Source organism: Nuphar pumila, chromosome 15, assembly GCF_984573655.1.
Source record: "Nuphar pumila chromosome 15, dmNupPumi1.hap1.1, whole genome shotgun sequence".
NCBI classification, from domain to species: domain Eukaryota; kingdom Viridiplantae; phylum Streptophyta; class Magnoliopsida; order Nymphaeales; family Nymphaeaceae; genus Nuphar; species Nuphar pumila.
This window is the reverse complement of record NC_143263.1, coordinates 9,296,849-9,315,702: the sequence shown is the minus strand read 5'-3', so window position 1 is coordinate 9,315,702 and position 18,854 is coordinate 9,296,849. Positions and strand designations below refer to the sequence as shown.

General features: G+C 37.5%; 1 protein-coding gene across 5 annotated transcripts; it reads left to right on the top strand.

The window, feature by feature from the left end:
* The first annotated feature begins 348 nt into the window (after positions 1-348).
* On the top strand, positions 349-18,569 carry LOC149814409 (PH, RCC1 and FYVE domains-containing protein 1-like). 5 transcript variants are annotated; one of them, XM_089989256.1, is made up of 10 exons: positions 349-672; positions 759-1,101; positions 7,508-7,594; positions 8,026-8,115; positions 11,718-11,798; positions 11,979-12,173; positions 12,262-14,400; positions 16,476-16,622; positions 17,537-17,934; positions 18,030-18,569. In XM_089989256.1, the coding sequence occupies exons 2-10, from the start codon at positions 1,054-1,056 to the stop codon at positions 18,160-18,162; spliced, it is 3,318 nt and encodes a 1,105-aa protein (XP_089845382.1). In that variant the 5' UTR covers positions 349-672; positions 759-1,053; the 3' UTR covers positions 18,163-18,569. The 5 variants fall into 5 exon arrangements, with proteins under 5 accessions (XP_089845382.1, XP_089845381.1, XP_089845383.1 ...); XM_089989255.1 differs by having other exon boundaries at positions 16,452-16,622; XM_089989257.1 differs by having other exon boundaries at positions 349-1,101.
* The last annotated feature ends 285 nt before the right edge of the window (positions 18,570-18,854 follow it).

The following is an 18,854-nucleotide window of genomic DNA, read 5'->3' as shown; positions in this document are numbered from 1 at the left end:
TACACAGTTGGACCCGGACCCACCTACACAAACCCAACCCAGACAAGACCGGACCCACTCCTCAACCCGTTCCCGGACTCGAAACTTGTACAACTAATGAAGCTTATAAAGACAACATGCCCATGATAACGCCAGCATGTCACGTGCATCTAAAAGGAGTGGTAGTTTTGTCATTTATCCAAAACCCAGAGTTTATTTAACAAAACCCTTTATGTTAACGAAAGAGAAAACATGCATGCGATTTATTATACAGAATAAAAAATTCCAATAAACAAAAAAAAGGAGAAGAAAAAAGAATAATTAATTTATTATCTGGTTTTTAACGAGAACGGGAGGGCTCCAGGGACCAGGATGGTGATGGTGATGATGATGATGATGGCGACGACGATGATGATGGCGACGACGATGATGATGGATGCGTCGTGTGCTCCTGTTGGATGATCGGCTCCACTTAAAAGAAGAAAGAAGAAGAAGAAGAAGAAGAAGAAGAAGAAGAAGAAGAAGAAGAAGGGCTTCGTATTCTCGTACATGTGCAGCTCCGGCCATCACCTCGCACGTGCGAACGACGGACAGACTGCGATTCATCTCCCTCCTCGCTTCTTACGAACCCTAGAATCGTTTCAAAAATCGGATAAAGAAGGAAAAAACTGGAAAAAGTCCTGATAAGCTCAGGTATATTGCTCGTTGCATCGAATGCGCAGAATTTTCCCGGTTTTTTTCGTGCATTTTGGTGATTTTCGGGCTTTTGGTTCGCTTAGCGTTTCCGGAGCATGCTGGGATGGGAAATGGATGAAATTGGGGCGAATCTGGGGGTTTCGTGGCGGAGCCGTGGGTCTTGAGGTTTTTTCGGCGCTCCGATCTTTAGGGATTCGCTGCGATGGAGGGAGTTTCTGGCGGGTTGTTTCTTGCTCGGGTTCGACGGTCGTTTATTGCCGGTGAGATCTTCAATCTGCGGGATGGAATTGCGGTGAGGGGATGACCGGGCTTCGGACCGGCTCCGATTGATTGCGGAGGAGCGGAGACGGCGTGCTTGGGCTTCCGTGGCAGCCTCCGATGGCCGATCTTACCTGGAATGGCCCTGTGGAGAGGGATGTCGAGCAGGTATACGCGTGTTTTTTCTTTCTTTTGTTCGTCCTGTTTGCGGTCGATCTCTCGGTGTTCTGGTTGATGTTGTTGGTAGTTTGTAGAACGCTGGAGCGACGATTATAAGGATATGTGTGGATTCTTTGTATAATTAGTAGAGCTGGAAATGGTTTTTCAGTGGAGCTGCACTATTGCTTGTCATGGTTACCATGAGTTTTTGTTTACTTTTGCTTTTCCGGGGTGTGATTGGGTTCATTCCGTGTTGGTTAGATTGGTGAAAATATTGAATTTTCATTATTTTTTGCGATAGTGAGTTGTATGTTAAGCAAATGGAGTATTGGAGGATATGAGTTTCTGTGGCATTAAGCCGGTTTTTGGATTTTCACACTAAAAAAATTGGTAACTTAATGATGGATAATCTGGGATGGATAGAGCAACTCTCTTTTCTTCTTCCCTGGTTGTTATTAGTCGTGTGGTGAGAAAGAAGTGAGATCAGTCTCTAGCTTATAGTTATGAGGGTTTTGCACTTTTGATAACATTAGGTACTCAATTTAGGGAATCATTGTGGTGCATTAGATGCGTCATGTCTGAAGCTTTTGTTTATATGTTTGGTTTCTGACTGAAAACTGATCAAAACTTAGAATATGAGCTTTTAAAGTAGTTGAATTTGTTTGGTTTTCACAAGTTGAGATATTCTGAGGCTGAGTTACTTGGAAAATAGGATGAACTTACATTCAGATATTGGTCAGATATTTGAGTGGTGGGTAGAGCTCACCTTTTGATGGAAAAAAAGTAATTCCATCAAGGATTGCTATCTCTCGGGCCGAAGTTCTGACCTCTTCATTATCCAGTTCTCTGACCTGAAGCTCCTTGTAGAGCTAGATGTGTATGCTTCACTACTATATCAAAAACCCTCTCTTACATTAGGGCCAGCACCATACTTTCTATTTAGTCCAAAATTATGCTGAATTTTGGAACTTTTAGGGTTGAAGTTCTTTACATAATTGGTCTGCCGTATCTCATGAAGTAACATTTATCAAATGAAGCCATATTGCATACTTTATTATCCTAGTCCATCTTCTATTGGAAGATAACATGTTTTACTAGACAGATTTGAAGCCTGTCACATGATGAGGTGCTTCTAGAAACATTGAAACTTAGATAATTAAAACCTTGACTAAACATTGAACAACCACCTCTGAAAACAGAAAATAGCTGGTAATAAATAACAAGGAGTTTGAGAATATCAGAGATTCCTATATCAGCATGCACCTCCATGTGAGGAAATGCTCTAAATTGAGTCACATGTTAGCTAACTTATTAACTTACCAATTTTAGGTCTGGTAAACAAGCCAAATGAACTGAGCTTGACCTTTTCAAGCACTGCTTATTAATGCTGAAATGACTCAAGCTCGAGCTCGAGCTCATGATGAGCTGAACCAAGATGAAACTTGTAACAAGCTGAGGTAGGCTAGTCAAGCTTGAGCTGGATAATCAAAATATTTTGTTTAAAAACGGAAATAATAAGATTCGAGTGCTCAACCTCCTTTTTCCAAGCCACACATCCCGATCAACTACTATATATATAATATGTGTGTGCATGTATGTATTCTTAACAAGCCAATACGAGCTGAGCTAAGTCGAGCACCCCGTGTTCATTCTCGGCTCGCATGACCATAGGCAGCTTGTGGCTCGGCTTGCCAAGCACAAGTTACAATCCCCAGGAAGCTTTTGATGAATCAAGTTGAGCTGAATAACAAGTTACTTGTCTCATTTCCTAGCCCTGGCTAATGTGTTTCATTTGAGCATGAATGCTCTTTTTCTATTATATGTTCCAGCTGCAAAATCAGGTCCTTGCCAGCACATGTGTGTATGCATGAAAGCATATGTGTGTGCGTTTCTGCACAGTTTTTTAATGATAAGGTGCAAAATAAGGCACCTTGGCAAATATAGAATGAGTAGCAAGCCTAGATGAACCATCAAGGTGTAAGGAAAAATGCATTAAACAACCAAAATCCATAGAAAAAGGATATTGTACTATAAAGTGTTAGCCATGCACATAAAGGCTCAAAACACGACACCTTGGCAAATATAGAATGAGTAGCAAACATAGATGAATCATCAAGGTGTAAGGAAAAATGCATTAAACAACCAAAATCCTTAGAAAAAGGATATTGTACTATAAAGTGTTAGCGATGCACATAAAGGCTCAAAGCAAGAACTTAGGAAGGAAGCAAATAAGGTGTTTTAGCAATTAAGGAATAAGGAGTAAGCCTTGTTGCGTCTTCAAATAAGGCAAAAAGAACTAAAAAGAATCTGAAAACCTTAAGAAAATTCTATTTCAACCATAAATCATAATCATGCAAATAAAGAATAAACAATAATTTAGGATATTAAAAACGTAATTGTTGTTAATAAGAATAATAAAAACTAATAATAATCTTATAAATATATGTAAACAAAAAAAGTACATAATCTGATAAAGCCCTGTTATAAAAAAAATCAATGAATCTAGTAGAATATACTAGGAAAAAGAACATTTCATCCTTCATGCTAATAGAAATAAGAGTGTGATTAAATAAATATAAACACAAATTAATAAAACCAAAACCCCAACAATGTTCATAAACTGATAGAACTAAAACAAAAAAGAGTGATAAAGCATATGGTAAAAAAATGGTATTTATCATATTAATAGCTTGGTGACCTACGAGAATGGTAGAATAAATTTATCAAGCGACCCTAAAAGAATGAGCAAAAGAAGCAAAACCCTACAAAATGATAAAAACTTGAAAGAGATTGGGAAACAATGTAAACAACTAGCTCAAATAAAGGAGATAAGAAGCAGGTTGGTTTACCTTCCTCCTTGATCCTTCAACAAGAATATAAAAGCTGGTTTCAACTTTTTTTTTCTTTCTTCTACCAAAGTGTTCTTTCTCTCTCTCAATATATTAGATCCTCATTTAGGGTTTTGTTGTCCTCCTAAGCATGCAAATTGTGTGATGCGCTAGTGAAAAATAACAGAAAATGAAAGGAAAGAAAAAGGTTTTGTAAGTGATGATGCCATAATGCATTACAAGTAACAAGAGGCTTGCATGTCTATCATAAGTATGTGTCTTATTAATATGGCTTGCACCTCATTGGTGGAATAGGCACATGCCTCAATTTCATTGAAAGAGCTTTTTCTTTTGCTATTTTTTGGTCAACACGTGTGCATGCAAATACATGCAATTTTGTGCACGCACCTGAAGTTCATTCAAAGAGCTTCCTTGATTATCTATTGACTATTGTGAATTTCATATAGTCACAAGATTTGAGAGCATTAAAGTGCAACATTGTATGTATGTGCATAATAAATGTGTATTGGATTGCCATACTTATGGTAGGATATTGCTAGCAAATTTTTTTGCTGCTTTATTTCTTTGGTTGCTCCCTTGAGCAAAATTATAATTATTGGTATTGTATGATATGATATGGAGTATTAGGGCTGGTACAGTTTATGTGAAAAATTGTTAAGTAAAGGTTATCAGGCTGTATCGACCCTTATTGCATGATACAGGCTGTTTTGCACTATATCAGAGATTATGCAACCTGTATCATATGAGTCGATGCTGTCAAAAACTTTAAGTTTTCAGTGGTCTGAAAAGTGACATTTGACCACACTGGGAGGGCTTTTTAGGGCAAAAGTTGTTTTGACCCCTTTTTCACACCCAAAAACTCAAAATGCCCTTGTATCTGGCATTTTTTGGACCACATCACCTTAAAATTTGAGGATTTACCCAAAACCGAGCCCTAAAAAGTTCTTTTGAGAGATCTACTCTCTTCTGATCATAAACACCCTTTTGTGCAAATATACCTAAAAACCGATCCCTAGGGAGAGTGTTTTTGTTTGGCTACATCAACCCTCTTTTGTGACTAAAAGCCTAGCCCTATAAACATCCATGGATGTTCATTTTTTAAAGCTGAAGAGCACCCTAAAGCTCAAAACTGGAAGGTTAGAGGTCTGATGTATACTCTTTTAAATTGGTTTGCACTTTTTCTTTTTCATCATTTTCTTTTCTTATTTCACAAACCCTTGTCTTGGGCTTTTGGGTTAAATTTATCATGGAGAGAGGAAAAGACTAATACAAACATGGCTAGCGTGGTGATATTGTAAACTGGATGACTTTCGAAAGAGGTTATTGAAATATTGTTTTTGTCAATAATAATTTATAGTAGATTATATACATTTGGATACCACATTGTAGGCTACAATAACTCCTCCATATGACCATGTGTCTATCCGCATATTTTAGCCAATGTTCATGTTGAGTTTGTTGTCAGTGAAGAAGAAACAAATAAAAGAAAGAGATGGGCACTAGCGATACTCACTGCACAACCACCATCACAGATTATCTCTGATTAAGAATATGAATTGTTTGACGAAAGTGTTTCATAACTAAAAAGTAGTAGTTTAGACTTCTATAGAGTTAACCCTAATATATTTTATTATAAAACTTTTATGTAATTATGAACTATGATGACATTATAATTCTGTAATATTTTTTGTTTTAGTTATTATAATTATGTTCCTTTGCTTATTTGTTCATGTTGAATTATTTGTTTCATTGTTATACTTTGGGAGAGGGTGATTGAGTATAGGTTGAGGAAGGTTGTCATGATATCGGAGAATCAATTTGGTTTTATGCCTAGAAGATCAACTATAGAAGCTATACATCTTCTTAGACAATTTATTGAGAGATATAGATAGAGGAACAAAGATTTGCATATGGTTTTTATTGATTTGGAGAAGGCATACGATAGAGTACCTAGGGATGTTCTTTGGTGGACAATGATAAAGAAAGGTGTTTCTCTCAAGTACATTAGTATAATTAAAGATATGTACGAAGGAGTGGTAACCAATGTCCGCACTTGTGGAGGGGTGACAACCAATTTTCCTATAACGGTTGGGTTACATCAAGGATCTGCATTAAGCCCTTTTCTATTTGCTATAGTGATGGATGAGCTTACGAGATCAATTCAAGAAAATGTGTTGTGGTATATGTTGTTTGCTGATGATATTGTTTTGATTGATGAGTCTAGATCTGGGGTTAATGCTAAGTTAGAATTATGGAGACAAACATTGGAAGCAAGAGGTTTTAAGTTGAGTAAGAGTAAGACATAATATATGAAATGTCGGTTTAGTAAGCAACGAAGTAGTGATGGGAGTGTAGTGAAGCTTAGTGAGCAAGAAATACCGGTGGATGACTGTTTCAAATATTTGGGATCTATCATTCAAAAGTATGGAGAAATTGATGGAGATGTAAATTATAGGATAAAGGTTGGGTGGATGAAATGAAAAAGTGCAACTAGAGTGTTGTGCGATCGTAGAATGCCATTGCGGTTGAAGGGAAAGTTTTATAGGACGACAATCAGGCCCACTTTACTATATGGTACGGAATGTTGGGCTGCCAAGAGACATCATATTCAAAAAATGAGTGTAGCTGAGATGCGTATGCTTAGATGGATGTGTGGAAATACAATAAAAGATAAGATTCGAAACGAGGAGATACGTAAGAAGGTAGGCGTTCCATTGAAAATAAGATGAGAGAGAATCATTTACGGTGGTTTGGACATATTCGGCGAAGGCCTAATGATGCTCCAGTTAGAAGGATGGAGAAATGGAAAAATATATTAGTTAAAAGAGGTATTTTCATCAGACCACAAACAAAAGAAAAAGAAATGTTAATTATATATCCATGATATATTTTCATCAGACCACAAACAAAAGAAACTCAGATGAAAGGCCAAACATGCGTTTAGGATATAAATAACTATGCAAGCATCCTTTCATTTCTTTCATGTCACCATGAAGTTTCTCAGAAGGAATTTCCAACTATTATTCTATAATGACTGGCAGAGTAACATTGGATATCCTTATGGACATCATTTTAGTGTTTCTTTTCTTGTTAGCTTGCGCAGCTGAAAATCCTAACCAGCTTAGTCATGCAGGTTTTGCATGCCAAACTTGATGATGTGCCACTGATTTATATCTGTTGTTCTTGTCTGGTTGCCACCATCTTAAGGTTGAATTTTTTTTTATCATGGTTAATTTTCCTTTTCCATTTTTTTTTTCAAAAGTAAGAGTTCAGCCTTGGGATTTCTCATTTGAAGCTTGACTTTGTTTCTATTTTTAGATATATGCTTCCTTTATTTTTTTACCAATCTGCTTCTTGTTTTTTTTAACCTCACTCATTTCACTCATAAAAACAGCTATATGATAAACATTAGAACTACCACTTTCTTCTTTCTCATTATAGCTTGCCTTCACACTCCTGTGACCTGTCTATCTTGAATGCACGTGCAAGACCTTTTTCTTATTCTTCACTTTCATGTGTAGCACACATTTTTTATCTTGGTCCCTTGGGATTGTTGTTTGCTGCAGGCCATCACTACTCTTAAGAAAGGAGCATATTTGCTTAAATATGGTCGCAGGGGAAAACCTAAGTTTTGCCCATTCAGGCTGGCTAATGTAAGTTATCTTTTTTATCTCAGTTTGGATGCTGCTCTTAGTTTTGGAGGTTTTATTGGTTTTTTTCGCTAATCTTCCTAGTGGCTTCAGTAGTTTCTGATAAAGCATATTTACAGAGGCTTTATATTGGATTATGGCATATGAGTTCTTTTGCATGACCTATATTTTCTCTTTGCATTTAAAACTTGTTATTTTGCGATTTTTCTAACTTGAAGTCTGAGGTCTTCTATTTTTTCGAGAGATTTACACACTGATGCCTTTTATAAGAGCATGTTTTCCTTACTGTTCTAATCTCTCTCTATTTTCCCACCACTATCACCTTTGAGTGTAGCCACCAATCTAACTTGTCTCTGAGACATTACATATGACCACCTTTGAGTGTAGCCACCAATCTAATCTGTCTCTGAGACATTATATATTTCTTGTTACAGGATGAATCTGTTCTGATATGGTACTCCGGAAAGGAGGAGAAGCATCTTAAGCTAAGCCATGTTTCCAGAATTGTCCCTGGACAACGTACAGTAAGTTAAAGTTTATCTGCATGAGAATTTGCATCTAATTGATATTTTGTGGTAACATGAGGTGTAGTTTCATGATGGATAGCTACAAACCACATACATGGAATTCATTTATACTGACAACTTTATGCATAGCTTTAGATAAATAACTTGTACTGGATGTTTCACCTCACATTCAAAAGCATTCACAAACTGCAATTAGGTTGTCCTTGGGTTAACAAAAACTGATGTTCTAAAGCTACCATTTTACCCTTGTAATAGTTGAACTACACGTAGGAGATAGGAGCTTTTTCTCTTGATTAAAATTATTGGTTTACCCATACTCTAGAAGTCCAAGCTCGATTTCCCTATTCGAAGTAAGTTTGACTTTGGATTGACCAAGTCATGGTTCAGAATAGTTACTGTTTAGCCCTGGTCAAAAAATGCGTGCATGATTTTCTTACTTGCACGAGTAGAAGCATTGTTTTGCCATTATAAGTTAGAACATGAAATTCCTATGGATATTTTTCCCTCTTCCAAGTTACCCTTTGCATAGTGATAAAAACGGAGAGGTATGGGCTTGGGTTTATGCTTGACCAGTATTTCATGGGTATTCTTGAAAATGAGTCTAGATTTGGACCCAATCCTACTCAAATATCACAAAAAAATTATGGATTTATGTAGGATCTAAGTTTCAGTTGTATTACCAAAAAAGTGGTGAAACCTATTCCTTTTCACATGAAAAGGGAATATTCCTGGATCTGACAATATGGGTTGAACCCAAGTTATACCCTGGACAGGTCTCCCACCTTTTGCATTCCTACTTTGTATTATGATAACATTATAATTTTTATCATATATAAACTTGCCACATTTCTTTAATCCATTGTTTTACCATTACTTGGAAAATATTTCTCTAAAAATTGTTATTGACTAGAAATGTTTACAGGTTTGTACGTAGACATTTGCAAAAATCAACCTAACTAGTTGCATTCTCATTGGACCCAAAGCCAATCTGGATATAGATGACAAAAACTTTATTAATTCAAGATCAATTAGCAATTGTTATGTATGCCACTGGCTTAGATATCTAGCCAATTAAATCCACTTAATTTTGCATCGAGATCTAGATTTAGATCCATTTCCTAATAATCAGGCCCTCTCATTTGATAAAGGTGTATTTGCAGAACGGTCATTTTAATAGATAAATAGCAGACGGTCATTTTAATAGATAAATAGCAGAAGTTATTGAAGATAAGTAAACTGGGTGTCATTTGCTTAATTCAACAAGACCTTTGGTGGGAAATTGAAAACTCCCAAACTTTCTGTGTGCATATGAATTAGACCAAAAAGTATGGTGGGTATCTGAAAGTTTCCCATTTCGTTTTTGTTCCAATGTGAGCTTGATAAGTCGATCTGAAGTTGCTTGCTTACTTTTTGGTTTGTAATTTATGTGAATTATGATATCCCTAGTATCTAAGCAAAAGTCATGATAATGAGAATTTGGAAAAGTATATGATAGCAAAGAAGGAAGCTAAGAAAGTAGTTCGAAACGCGAGGGATAAGGTATATAAGGAGGTTTATGACAAGTTGGATACCAAAGAGGGAGAGAAAGATATTTATAGGCTTGCAAAGATGAGAGATAGGAAATCGAGGGATCTGGGTATGGTTAGATGCATCAAAGATGAAACTCAAAGGGTTTTAGTCAAAGATGAGAAGATTAAGGAGAGATGGAAAGATTATTTTGATAAGCTTTTTAATGGAAGTCATGCTCAGGATCTTGGAGACTTCTCCATTCCTTCTCTTGAGATGAATCGTGACTTCATGCGCAAGATTCAAAAGAAAGAAATTGCAGAGGCTTTAAAGAAAATGAAATCAAGAAAGTCAGTTGGACCAGATGATATACCTATCGAGGCTTGAAAATGCTTGGGTGAGAATGGTTTAGAATGATTGACAAATCTTTTTAACAAGATTTGGCAGACAAATAAGATGACTAAGGAGTGGAGGAAGAGTACTTTGGTGCCTCTATATAAGCATAAGGGTGACATACAAGATTGCACAAACTATCGTGGTATAAAACTCACGAGTCATACTATGAAACTTTGGGAGAAGGTGATTGAGCATAGGTTGAGGAAGGTTGTCATGATATCGGAGAATCAATTTGGTTTTATGCCTGGAAGATCAACTATGGAAGCTATACATCTTCTTAGACAAATTATTGAGAGATATAGAGAGAGGAACAAAGATTTGCATATGGTTTTTATTGATTTAGAGAAGGCATACGATAGAGTACCTAGGGATGTTCTCTGGTGGACAATGATGAAGAAAGGTGTTTTTCTCAAGTACATTAGTATAATTAAAGATATGTACGAAGGAGTGGTAACCAATGTCCGCACTTGTGGAGGGGTGACAACCAATTTTCCTATAACGTTTGGGTTACATCAAGGATCTGCATTAAGCCCTTTTCTATTTGCTATAGTGATGGATGAGCTTACGAGATCAATTCAAGAAAATGTGTTGTGGTGTATGTTGTTTGCTGATGATATGGTTTTGATTGATGAGTCTAGATCTGGGGTTAATGCTAAGTTAGAATTATGGAGACAGACATTGGAAGCAAGAGGTTTTAAGTTGAGTAAGAGTAAGACATAATATATGGAATGTCGGTTTAGTAAGCAACGAAGTAGTGATGGGAGTGTAGTGAAGCTTAGTGAGCAAGAAATACCGGTGGATGACTGTTTCAAATATTTGGGATCTATCATTCAAAAGTACGAAGAAATTGATGGAGATGCAAATTATAGGATAAAGGTTGGGTGGATGAAATGGAAAAGTGCAACTGGAGTGCTGTGCGATCGTAAAATGCCATTGCGGTTGAAGGGAAAGTTTTATAGGACGACAATTAGGCCCGCTTTATTATATGGTACGGAATGTTGGGCTGCCAAGAGACATCATATTCAAAAAATGAGTGTAGCTGAGATGTGTATGCTTCGATGGATGTGTGGATATACAATAAAAGATAAGATTCGAAACGAGGAGATACGTAAGAAGGTAGGCGTTGCATCCATTGAAAATAAGATGAGAGAAAATCATTTACGGTGGTTTGGACATATTCGGCGAAGGCCTAATGATGCTCCAGTTAGAAGGATGGACAAATGAAAAAATATATTAGTCAAAAGAGGTCGAGGTAGGCCTAAGAAGACTTGGATGGAGATGATAGGAAGGGATATGAATGCTTTGAACCTCACCGAGGACATGGCATTGGATAGAAATGATTGGAGGAGAAGGATTCATGTGGAGGACCCAGAATGATTTTCTTTTTTGGTTCATATCGCCGACCCCAATTGTTTTGGGATGAAGGCGTAGTTGTTGTTGTTGTTGTATGATATCCTCAGTAGATTCTTTGTTCTATTTTATTTATTTTAGTTTTTTTTGCTAAAAAAACTTTGTAAGACCACAATTTGTAAAATGTCTGTGGCTACTTTTTTCTAACTATTTAAGAACTTCTGTCTCCATGCCCTTCTTTATGGAGACCATAGCCTGCCTATTGCATTTCTTTTTCTTTATAAATGAAAGCCACATGTTGAGTTGTTGGCAGGAGGAAGAATGGTTGAGCATTTGTTGTTTTGCAGGCAATATTTCAGAGATATCCACGACCAGAGAAGGAGTGTCAGTCCTTTTCTCTAATATACAATGATAGATCACTGGATCTGGTATGATATTGTCAGTCTTTTTTTTCTCCTTCTCTGATTCACTGTTAAGAGTGCATTATTTGGTTCCTGCGGCTTTTTGTTGAGAATTTGTTGGTCCACTTTCACTTCTACTACCAAACCATGATTGGATTATTTGCAGGTTTGTGTTTTCATTTCGTGAGCTTTTGCTTGGTTTCACAGATATGCAAGGATAAGGACGAAACAGAAGTCTGGTTTGTTGGGCTCAAAGCATTGATTTCTCGAAGCCACCCCCGCAAATGGAGAACAGATGCAAGGAGTGATGGAGTTTCCTCAGATACAAACAGTCCGAGAACTTGTACTCAGAGAAGTTCTCCATTGAGCTCCCCATTTGGTAGTGGAGATAACTTACATAAGGTGTGAAATGAATGTTTATTTGGTATTTTTGACCTTTTGTTCCTGCTGAAACTTTGTTAATATAACTAATATTTCAGTACTTATGCAGGATGGAGATGCCCTCCGGCTTCATAGTCCATATGGAAGCCCACCCAAGCATGTTGTGGATAAGACATTTGCTGATGTAATATTGTATGCTGTACCTCCTAAAGGATTCTTTCCTTCAGATTCTGTTGGTGGTTCTGCCAATTCTTTGTCATTAGGAGGCTCAGATAGTTTAAATAGACATGTGAAGAGTACTGCAACTGAGGCATTTAGAGTCAGCCTATCTAGTGCTGTGAGCTCATCTAGCCAAGGTTCTGGTCATGATGATGGTGATGCACTTGGGGACGTTTTTATTTGGGGTGAAGGCACTGGAGAAGGGATCCTAGGTGGTGGGGCTCATAGGGTTGGAAGTTCTGCTGGTGTCAAAATGGATGCACTTTTACCAAAAGCTGTGGAATCAGCGGTAATGCTTGATGTTCAAAATATAGCTTGTGGTGGTAAACATGCTGCCTTGGTCACCAAGCAAGGGGAGGTCTTCTCCTGGGGAGAGGAATCTGGTGGTCGACTTGGGCATGGTGTAGATGCTGATGTTTCACATCCAAAGCTTGTAAGTGCTCTTGGCAGTATGAGCATTGAACTGGTAGCTTGTGGTGAATATCATACATGTGCTGTAACTCTGTCTGGAGACCTCTACACGTGGGGTGATGGTACCCATAATTTTGGACTCCTTGGACATGGTAATGAAGTAAGCCACTGGGTTCCAAAAAGAGTGAATGGTCCTTTGGAAGGCATACATGTGTCTTCAATTTCTTGCGGTCCTTGGCATACAGCTGTTGTGACTTCAGCTGGACAGTTGTTTACCTTTGGTGATGGGACTTTTGGTGTTCTTGGGCATGGAGACCGTAAAAGTGTATCAATACCAAAAGAGGTGGAGTCTCTTAAGGGCTTGCGAACTGTGCGTGCTGCCTGTGGTGTTTGGCACACAGCTGCTGTTGTAGAGGTCATGGTTGGAAATTCTAGTTCAAGCAATTGTTTCTCTGGCAAGTTGTTTACATGGGGTGATGGTGATAAAGGTAGACTTGGCCATGGTGATAAAGAATCTAGACTTGTCCCAACTTGCGTGGCAGTTCTTGTTGAACCCAACTTTTGCCAAGTGGCTTGTGGCCATAGCCTAACAGTTGCACTCACAACCTCAGGTCATGTTTATACAATGGGTAGTGCTGTTTATGGCCAGCTAGGAAATACCCAATCTGATGGAAGGCTTCCCATTCGTGTGGAGGGAAAGTTACAAAAAAGTTTCATAGAAGAGATATCATGTGGTGCTTATCATGTTGCAGTATTGACATCAAGAACAGAAGTTTACACTTGGGGCAAAGGAGCAAATGGCCGATTGGGCCATGGGGATACAGATGATAGAAATTCTCCCTGTCTAGTTGAAGCCTTAAAAGACAAGCAAGTTAAAAGTGTTGTTTGTGGTTCTAATTTTACAGCAGCTATCTGTTTGCATAAATGGGTTTCTGGTATTGACCAATCCATGTGCTCTGGCTGCCGCCTTCCATTTAACTTCAAAAGGAAACGTCATAATTGCTATAACTGTGGGCTTGTTTTCTGTAACTCATGCAGTGGTAAGAAATCACTTAAGGCATCTATGGCCCCAAATCCTAACAAGCCTTATCGTGTCTGTGATAACTGCTTTAGTAAGCTGAAGAAAGCTCTAGATAATGGCTTAACTTCACAACCAACAATTAGTAGGAGAGGAAGCATGCACAGTACTTACACTGATGCAGCAGAGAAGGAAGAGAAGTTTGATTCTAGATCTCAGGGACAGCCATCACGATTCTCTTCCATTGAATCCTTCAAGCAGGTTGAGGGCAGATACTCATCCAAGAGGAACAAGAAATTGGAATACAGCAGCAGCCGAGTATCACCCATTCCTAGTGGTGGCGGCCAGTGGGGTAATCTTACCATTTCAAGATCATTTAATCCAGTATTTGGTTCCTCAAAAAAGTTTTTTTCAGCTTCTGTTCCTGGGTCACGAATAGTTTCACGTGCAACATCTCCTGTATCTAGAAGGCCCAGTCCACCTCGTTCTACAACACCGACACCTACTCTCACTGGACTTGCTTCGCCTAAAGTAGTTGTAGATGATGCTAAAAAGACAAATGATAACTTGAGTCAAGAGGTTCTTCAATTAAGAGCACAGGTGAATGTTTGAACTTTCATACCTTTCTGCTTTGTTGCTGAAATGAAATTCAAACAGATAATAACCAAGTAGTTGTACATCTTATATGGCAAAATGCCTTCATTCAATTTTGGTGCAACCTGCAAACCATAGATTTTATATACCACTGCATGTTTGATTGGGCTGGAACCTTCTCGCTCTGATCCTCATGAATGTTTATATCAATGATGAAGTCAGGTTCTCTTGGTATGTTTTACATAAGCTAACGATGGATGCCCTTGATGAAACTTTGATCTATGACCAAATAATGAAAATTGATTTGTTATATGTTATAACTGGAGGTTATGCAAATTTCTTTTGCGAGAAAATTATTGAGTATCCTGGTACATTTGTTTACAGTTGTGGTTTTAGTGTTTGCATGGTTTCAAAAGGAAACTCCTTAATTCTTAGAGCATTTATGGCCCTTACTCCAAATGAAATTTCTAGAGAAACCCAGAATTTTATACTCTCTATAATGGCTATTAATTTTGAATTGGGAAATGATTTGCTCTTCCCGTAACAGTGCAATGGTTTTGGCCCAGCCTGTGTCTAGTTGCTGGTAGTGTATATGGAATGGAATGAGGATCTCCACAGTAATATGTATGGGGATTTTGGAGAAGGCATGGGTAGTGTATCCAGCGACTGGATGTGCTTCAGTAGGCGTATCATTTTATAAGTTCGATGAAATTTGGTTTTTCTGTGCAACTTTTATTGTGGGATTCTTTTCTTGGGTTTTTCTTTATCTATGTACCATGAGAAAGTTAGCATAGGGTACTGTATGAACTGTGTAATGAAATCAAGCGGAAAGCAAACCTTAATGTGCATAAGCACAAGAACAAGTCCTACCGACAATACAAATGTCAAAGGCAATACAAAAGCACATTAGTGCATACAATGACTATAAATAGCCTAAATATGAACAAGCATAAGTCCACAAATGGACAATACGCAAGCCAATCAATGGTAAATACATGAGATCATAAGTGACACCAAAGAGCATACACAAAAGAACACAAAAAACATAAAAAGAAAATAATCCTTATTGAGATAGAATGCTTAGGAAAGCATTACATTTAGTGGGACAAGAGGTCCCTATTTATATACAAACAATAGGGCCAAGAGGACCCATATAGTTGTTGGGAAAGTCTCTAATAGATAGAAATATAGCTGTTGAAGATTTTCAACAACTATATTCACTAAAAGACAAAACTGAAAATAACTGTTGGAGATTCCCAACAGCTATATTGACTAAAAGACAAAACTGCCATTTACAAAAGTGTAAAGGACAAAATAAAAATAAAACAAAAAAGAGGTCAGTTCTGCCCCTAAAGGGCAAAGCCTATTACATGTACAAAATTATCATTATGTCCCTGATGGGCAGAGCCTATTACACGTACAAAATTATCATTCTGCCACTGATGGTCTGAGCCTATTACATGTACAAATTTACCACAATACCCCTAACCTATTACAAAGGGAAGAAAAACAGTTTAAAATTATATAATATATACACATACACTCATATATTAATATATATATATATATATGAATCAATACATTTTAACAATATGAAGAATCTTCATATGCTTCACATTATTATCTGAATCATTGTATTTCACATTAATGGTTGGAATCTTTCAATGATGATAAAATTAAAAAAGGAATTGGCTAATTCTTAGATCTGAATTTTTGTATAATAAATCACTCAGCATCTCATTCTGCAGGATATATTTTGCCTTGAATGTGTTCTCGAGCGGAGACACACTTTCCCTATTTTGGTTAATCCATTTGTGGCCCTCCTTCAAGGGTTCTACCAAATTTATATCATGCACAAATACAAATTTTACGCAGCTGAATTTATGGAAAGAAGATTTAAACGATTTAAATTCTCAGGCATGTTGAATATGAGATTTTATTAAAATTTAATTGAAAATTGACTGATGAAAACTTAGATGATAATAAATCCATGTTCAGGCTTGCTTTGTAACTTTTGATGTCATGGCAGCATTATTGTGATCTGGTTGTTTAAATAGATATCTGCCTTTGTGAAAATGCAGGTGGAAAATCTTACCCGGAAATCCCAGATTCTGGAAGTTGAGCTTGAAAGAACTACAAAGCAACTTAAGGAGGCTGTAGCAATTGCAGGAGAAGAAACATCCAAATGCAAAGCTGCCAAGGAAGTGATTAAATCTCTTACTGCACAGGTGAAGTTAATTGTAAAATGCATCTATAATTTTTCTCTTATAGCAAATTTATCCGGTTTCTACAAGGGAGTCTGCTTATACATTTCATGTAAATGAATCACTTGATGTTAAAGACTGAGAGATTAGTTTGAGTTAGGTTGGTGATATTAGATTGTAGATTTTGAGGGCTTCTTTTTTATTCTAAAGAAGTGATGTTATTGTGGTGTGTAAATTGCTCTTGTATTTCTTTATATATTGTAATATTCACCTATAATAACCAGATTTAGGTGGGAAGAGATGTATAGTGATTCTCTAACTGTCTAACCTATCCTTGCATTGCGGGGGCCATACGACATAAATGTGCAACATGTTATTGGCAACTATCCTAGCTAAAAATATGTGAGATTATGGAGCTTATAAACCCCTTAGACTAATGACATGTAGTAATTCATTAACCTTAACCATGATTCTTTTCTGCAGTCTTTAGTATTTGTGAGTGCAGACTTGTGCATCCAGAAACCGAAGTAATCTTATGTCGTCCTGCTGCCAAAACAATGTTATGCTGTAGGGCCTGCATAAGAACTAAGGGTGAAAAGGTTCAAGTAGAGCCAGCAAATTGCAGGATCTAAACCAGTTTGAACTGTACGATCTATTTGGTCCAGTATCACATCAGGTAGGTCCAGATGTCTTCATATTAGACTGTCCCATTATAGACTCAACCAGGCCTGACTCGGCCTGATGATGAGGAACAAAAGATAATGACAACAATGATGATGGTGATTATTATATTTGTGCATTTGCTATCAGTTGTAGACCAATATATAATATAAGAACTCCCCTTCTCAGAAGTTGGAATGTCACATTTTAGCTATAATATGCACACACATGTTCTACTAGATAAATTAGCTGCTAAACCATGCTTGGATTTTGAACAGTTGAAAGACATGGCTGAAAGGCTACCTGTAGGAACGGCAAAGAACAGCAAGTTAACTGTGCCTGGTTTGTATGCCAATAGTGGCAGTCCTACTGCATCTGATGCTTCTGTCATGCATGCTGAAGAAATGAGCAGCCTAACAGCTGGCCTTCGTGATACTGATTCAAATGGAAGTAATGTGAATAGACCACCAATTGCTAATGGCCCAGCTTATAATAGCACTCGAAGCATAAATCATAATAGATTGGGCAATCCAGAAGTTTCCTCAAGGAATGGTAGCAAATCAACTGAAAACCATGAACATGAGGGAGAATGGGTTGAGCAAGATGAACCAGGGGTATACATCACGCTCACTTCCTTGCCTGGAGGTGGCAAGGATCTCAAGCGAGTTCGCTTCAGGTACATCTGGATTCTGGAATCATTACTATGTTTATCAAAGTTGTATTGTAGTTTATCTGATTGAAAATTCTCCTTAATGCAAAATTTCATTGCAGTCGGAAGCGATTCAGTGAGAGACAAGCAGAACAATGGTGGGCTGAGAACCGGGCGAGGGTATATGAACAATATAATGTGCGTATGGTTGACAAATCCAGCATTGGTGTTGGCCATGATGATGCTTCCCATTGACATAGTTGTAATCCCGATGGTTTATTTGAATTGAAGCCTCTGTTGCCTCCAGTGTGGATACTGAAGCTTCTTTGTCAGATGTGCTGCCCCATCTTCTAAAGACAGGGTACATCAAAGAGAGAGAGAGAGAGAGAGAGAGAGAGAGAGAGAGAGAGAGAGAGCATTTCTTTTTCCTGGTGTGGAGTAAATAGTGGGGCTGGTCTAGGATGTATATTTTAGCAGTGGCTGGCTTTTTTTAGTGTTGCAGCCGTGTAATTGATGAGCAATTGCATCTTGAGGTAATATGTATTCTCTCTCTCTCTCTCTATACAATAGAGCCCACGTAATTGGTTGATCCCAAGTTAATGGGTTGTATACAAAACAACTGTATATTTTTTCTCTATGACAATCTGATCACTTTTCATGATTCAGGAGTAGATTTTATCTGAAATTTTGTAATTGGGATGCCTACATCCGTCCTTGTACAGGTACATTTTATCTTTTTGGTAAGAGTATTGCAAGTTTTTCTACATATAATTCTTTTCAGCAACAAAGATTCGTCTCAATCTAGCCTTTAATTGTAAACTCTGTTGCAAATTTATTTCCTTTGAAGTTTCCAATTTGATAATCTCTCCCAGTCGTACTGATCTCTATCTATTATTATTCCAATCTTCTGGAAGGCAAATCCCACGTGTGTGGTTCATACTTAATGC

Coding starts and splice junctions, on each gene's coding strand:
- LOC149814409 (XM_089989255.1), top strand. CDS start 1,054: ATGGCCGATCTTACCTGGAATGGCCCTGTGGAGAGGGATGTCGAGCAG. Junction 16,623..17,536: donor TTAAATCTCTTACTGCACAG/GTGAAGTTAATT, acceptor GATTTTGAACAG/TTGAAAGACATGGCTGAAAG. Junction 17,935..18,029: donor CTCAAGCGAGTTCGCTTCAG/GTACATCTGGAT, acceptor ATTTCATTGCAG/TCGGAAGCGATTCAGTGAGA.